The 6,000-nt window shown below is 37.4% G+C and overlaps 1 protein-coding gene across 1 annotated transcript in view; it reads left to right on the top strand.

Moving 5' to 3' along the window:
• The first annotated feature begins 2,719 nt into the window (after positions 1-2,719).
• The window catches only part of CALCR (calcitonin receptor), a 37,575-nt gene continuing 34,294 nt past the window's right edge, over positions 2,720-6,000 (top strand). The window contains exon 1 of the mRNA XM_059656036.1: positions 2,720-2,861. Within this exon, the coding sequence (XP_059512019.1) occupies positions 2,720-2,861 (142 nt within the window). The remainder of the gene's footprint in view (positions 2,862-6,000) is intronic.

The following is a 6,000-nucleotide window of genomic DNA, read 5'->3' as shown; positions in this document are numbered from 1 at the left end:
GCACAGTAAGGCAGACCCTTTAAGCTGATCAGTAGAGCTGGAACAAAATTAATGCCCGGGATTGGTGACAAAGTGTGGCATTTACTTCAATGAAATAGCATATGCCAGTCTGGGGGCAAAAAAGCATTTAGCAAAGAGAATAGCTACCGGGATTGACTTTGCATTTTAAAACTGCTCTTTACTTCCTCCACGCACTCTCAGTTTCAAATCAGTGACTAGAAGCGCGAAATAACTTTTCGAGAGCCTCACTAGTTAACAATCCCTTCTTCTGGGAGAGAATAGCAAAATATTAACCTGAATGGATTTCCTATCTTGGTACATGCACAAAAACACATGTGATGTTAAATAAATAGGTGAAATAACTCAATACAACAGAGTTTATGAAGGCACCTTGAGAGATTTGAGAGGACACAGATAACTACTAGTATGTCAAAGTTAAAAACATTTAAATTCTGTTTCTAACCACAGAACTTTAAATATCACATGTTAGCTGACACTGTTCAGTCTGGTCTGATAGTTCTGGGAATCACACACTGTGGTTCAGTCTGCTTCTAACTTAATAATTAAGTCAGAAGAAAAAAATGATCAACCTGCTTCTTAGACCAGGAGCATATACAGCCCTGAGAAAACAAGCCAAGACTATTTACTTCCAGTTTTCAGTATGGAATCCTTTTCATTTTGAAATTATTTGGCAATTTTCTATATATCTCAACTAAAAACTACTGTCTCTGAGAACATTCATTCATTCACACATTCAAAAGCTGTGAACTTGAATTTGATAGAAGCAGCAGCACAATAATAATCATTATCTATCTATATATATAAAAGGCTGATATGCAAAGTGTCCCCTCAGGAATTCGACCGGGAGACCCGGAGTTTGATTGCTGGCTACGATGAGCGCTAACCACCAGGGGGCAGCGTGGAATGAAAGACGGCCCCAGCCAGCAGCCAGGGAAGGAAGGCCCCGATTGACCCAGATCGCCAGCCAGGCCTAGGCACCCTACCCGTGCATGAATTTTGTGCACCGGGCCTCTGGTATTATAATGAAAAACTTAAGAAAGACTTTAGTAAACATGTCATCTAATCCTCATACCTACTTATGTAAGATAGAGGTTCTCAGTGTATCCATTTTACACGAAACTACTTAAGTGCTAAGGAGAATAAAATGTTCAATCAGACAGGCCTATCCACCTAAGAAATTTAGGCTTGCATGGTGAATTGCCCAGCTAGGTGGTGGTTGTTTTTTTTTAATATAAAGAATAAAATTTGAATTTCAGCTTCTTTGTTATAAATTATCCAATAGATTTCAGTTGTGTGATTACCAGGGTCGCCTAGAAGCCATGTCTTATGATTAGAAGAAATGCTGATTGCATTTGAATACATATAGCATAAACATAGAATTGAAAATCACAGGTCAACAGGATTCAATGACAGTGCAGCTTATGCTCACTTTGTGTTTTTCATGAGGAATTGTGGGAGAATGGTTAATAATATCCATAAAAAAAATCAGTAAATAATGTTAAGAGGCAATACAGTTTACTGAGTTAGGAAGATTAGCATCTATTACTGACTATTTTAGCGATACACAGGGCAAGTTTTTAATTCTCTGAGTCTTCATTTTCTCTTGTATGAGGTGAAGGTAGTAATCAGTCTCTTGGTTTTTATATAAGTTGAGACATTATACATAAAATACCTAGTGTCACTCAGTAAATGTCTTTTGCGTGAAAACTTGAATAGTTCTGTATGGGTTTTTATATATTTCTGAACACTGTAGGCTCTCTAGATGTGTGTCTGGGTAAATATTTCTTATAGCATCTGTGTCTCTCTTCAGTAAAGCCTTGTGATACAATGATTTTTTACTGCAAAATGGAGAAAAGGAAAATGTAATGAAAGTTTCACAAAAACTTTGTCCTCAGCTCTGCAACCAGCGTTACATGTGAGTCTAATAATCATTATCACTATCTTCCCAAGAATAGTTTCTTTTGACACCGTCATTAGTAAGACTTTGGAACTTTGTTGGAAGGGGTGCTAACAGTAGCAGAAACAGAAATAATATCTACCCACATTTACATCTTATTCAAAAGAATGGAAACTATTTTCGAACGAGTCAGCTTTGCAGCCGCTGAGCAAATGTGTGGGCCTGTGACCAGAAATCACATCTTAGGAGGCAGCATGGTGTAGTGGGAAGTGAATGGGCTTTGAAGGCAGCTTCTCCTAGTTTACACAGTCCAGCTTCTCCATTTACTCCCTGTGTGGTTTGGGTCATGCTTCTTAATCTTGCTCAGCTTTACGTTGTAATTTTCCAACAGGAATTACCAATACCCGCCCTTAGGGCTGTTGTATATATTAGAGATTATATGCAATACTTGCCAAACATTTGATAGGTATGTAGTAAATTATGTTTCTTAGTCATATATTTAGCTACTTTGACTCAAAATTTTATGACACTGACAAAAATGTTCTTAGATTCCTCCTTTAGATCATGCTTTTTAAAGCGGCATCTTCAAAATCATCCTTCTGTTAGAAAAGGGGATCTTTTGTTAACCAGTGGTGCTTGATTTGTCTTCCACTTTGAAAACGTGGGGTAGAGAGCTGCTCTCTAGGGTGATAACAGTACACAAACTGCTATAAAAAAAAAAAAGTCAGGGAGGTAAGAGCAAACTACTACTGAACTCTTGAGCAATGACCTCCAGATCTATTTCTCAGAGAAATAACGTTCATGGCAGAAAAATCCCAAGTACTTTCTGAATTTAATGGGCAAAGGACAAAAGACTCTAAAATGGTGATAGTGTACCTCTCTAAATCTACAACTGTTATTCCTTTGAAGGCCTTTATCCCACCATCTTTTTTTGGGCAGAAAAGTAATATTCAAAATTGGCAAAATGAACTAAGAGCGTGGATAGTTAGCCAGCTGGAAGCTATGATCACATTCTTTTTAAATTTAAGGCCAGCCCTAACTATAACCATAATTCAAACATGTCTTGGTTCTCTGTGGCTCCTGTGTATACCAGAGACATATGAAGGAAAGCTAGATCACTATTTTCCCTACTGGTTTGGCAGTACAGTAATCTTCTGCAAAACATATTAACCAAATAAGTTGATACTACATCTAGTGTGCCAAACATTTCTGCCTTGACCAAGAAATAAAAAGTTATCTTTCACATGAAAGACATTGCATACTCACATCTTTTTTGATATTTTTCTGCTTTGGACATGAGCGATCAAGACTTTCTGATGTAGATATGTATTGAATTCCTGTAGAGTCCTCTGGGCCTTTTGGCAAAAAAGCACCCCTGCCATTTTTATGCTAAAGAATTGCATCCATAGGCCACAATCTGTCCACTATTCCATATCCTAGCCAGATGGACTGTTCACGGGTCTGTTCTAATTTGGGAACCATTTCAGTTCTGAAATGAAGTGCCTTAATAATTTTGTTGCATGTGAATCAGCCATTGACTGAAGTTTTGGCCCACCACTAGGAGCAATTATATAGCTTTTTCATTACTATCATCATCCATCTGTAAAGTCCTGTCAATAAACCGCATTCTCGGCTGCTAGAGGATCTTTTTTCAACGTAGCCTCTTGCATCTGATTCTACTCTGCCTCAGGTAAAAGAGATGCAGCGAACAGCACATACAACAGAAGGGCTAATAAAGATAGATTAGTGACTAGTGCATAGTGGGGGCAAGTGTGCACCATCCCACTCTTGGAGCCAAACCCTCCTCCCCATACTGAATATAACTTAGTATGAATGTTAACCGCATTGGGAGCTTTGTTGATTTATGTATTCAGTATGCTAAATAGTCTTCAGCTATCATTTACAAACAACTTCTGTGATAAGTCCTTGATGACAAGTTCATGGTATTAAAATTTTAGCCACACATTGAATTTTGATGAAAACTCTGGCCACCAAATCTTTGGGTTGTTTCAATTACTCTAAAGCTTCTATTAGCAGTGGCTTTCACTGCTAACGTCACTCTTGACATGGAAACCAGTGTAAAGAATGACCAAAATGAAAGAAATAAGGATTCAACGTGTATTTATATAATTGTATGACCACATGTAGTCGTGTTTCCATGAAAGTCTTAAAATGCTTTGAAGAATAAACAAAATCAATAAAAATGAATATTTTTTTCAAATTCTCTCCCTAGATTGGTAATTTGCTAATTTCTCCATCGTGCAAGATGGTTTGTGATTTTCAGCTCTATTTTGTGATATGTAAAAGCAACGTATGATTGAAGGAGATATTCCTGAAGTCATAGGGCATGCACGTCGGACACGTGGAACACCAAAGGTGACAATTTAGCAGCTGAGGTCCTTGCCAGTATGCGAAGACTTTCACAGCAACTCAGCCTAAGTTCCCATACTTCATAATTTTCATTCCATCATTGACTAAAGCCAATTTTTCTTCATAGATGAAGTCACATTTGGCATTGATATAGTTATTGATTGAGTTATTAATTCAAATGCACTAATTCTAATAAATTCAAAGTAAAGAAATTAAAGATAAGAATTGAACATTTTGTCCATAACATAATTTATAATTTGGGTGTAATAATGCTTTTAACTTTTATATTCCACTGTGTTCTCTCTAGAGAGCCTTTTATCCAGGCACCTCCAGGTAGCTTACAGCCAAAGTTCTCAAATATTAGCTTTCGTGGGAATCCTCTGGGTTGTTTGTAAGAACACTGATTCCTGGGGTCACCAGCAGAGATTCCGGCTCATCAAGTCTGGGGTGAGACCAAAGGGTTTGCATTTCTAACAAGCTCCCAAGTTGCCAGTGCTGCTAGCCCAGGGACTACACTTGGAGAACCACTGGCTTCAAGGACCATCTATCCTGCTAGGATTGGATTTTCCATCAAGGGGCCGTTTTGGAATCTCTAAAATGAGCAAAGAATTTTTCTCCCCTGCTTTATTTAGATATAATGGGCCTATAACATATGTAAGTTTAAGGTGTACCGTGTGTTGATCAGTGAGCAAAGAATTTACATAAGAACACTAGAGTTTTGACAGGGAGATACTTTGAATATCATCTAATCTTACTGTTTATTCCTGGAAATTCAGATTCTTTTCATAGATGGTGCTGCTCTCCTTAGTCAAAGAAGTTAATCACATCAGCACCTGCATGACTAATTGCCATCTGTGCTCTCTGGAACCTTGCTAATAGGAGAGCATGTCAAAGGTCTTTAATGAATTTTAAAATGTTCCACTTATAGATGATTTTGAGCATTTTTATGTAAAGGAAATTATGGGCCTCCTGTCTAATATATTTCATTCCAAATAAATGAAATTGAGCCAACCCTTTTGTGTGATGTGGCATTAAAGTCGAATTAAAAGATGGAAATAAAGTCTATAGTTACATAATCTATATAGCTTCTAAAATGAAGAAGGAAAAAACTGGGCCACCAGCTGAGCCCCCAAATAGATCTACCTGTCAGGAAAGGACTAAGGAGTATTCTCCCCTGTCAGGAGCACACATATATAGCTCCCGTTCTTAAAAATTAACAGAATTAGCCATAGCTTAGGCCAAGCAAAAACCTGAATATTTTCATTTATGAACAGACAACCTCTGTCTGCCACTGACTTCCTATGAGGACCACTTAATCTCTCACTGTATTTCTCAGTTCCATAATAAGAGACAATTATGTGGACCTGGCCCCATCATTACATGAGAACACTATTAATGGAAAAGAGCTCTTTTAAGAACTTAACTTTCTGAAATACCAATAATGGTCCAAGCACTCATTAGTATATTTGGTTAACCAATGTACCTGAGAGTTCACAGGTATCCAACATGAGTCCTAATCGAGAGCAAGGAAAAAGAAAGAACTCTGTTTTACATATAGAAATGTAGCAATAGTGATATGTGTGAGGCATTTGGTTATTATAAGGGGAGAAGTATAAATTAAAGTGGTAATCTAAGTGCAGAGGACAATTTTGCCTTCACATATATTAACATTAATTTTATTGTACTTACCTTTTCAGTAACTACTATATTTT

This window comes from Myotis daubentonii, chromosome 10, assembly GCF_963259705.1.
Source record: "Myotis daubentonii chromosome 10, mMyoDau2.1, whole genome shotgun sequence".
Lineage (NCBI taxonomy): Eukaryota > Metazoa > Chordata > Mammalia > Chiroptera > Vespertilionidae > Myotis > Myotis daubentonii.
Note: the sequence above shows the minus strand (reverse complement) of the source record. Positions and strands in the feature narration are given on the sequence as shown.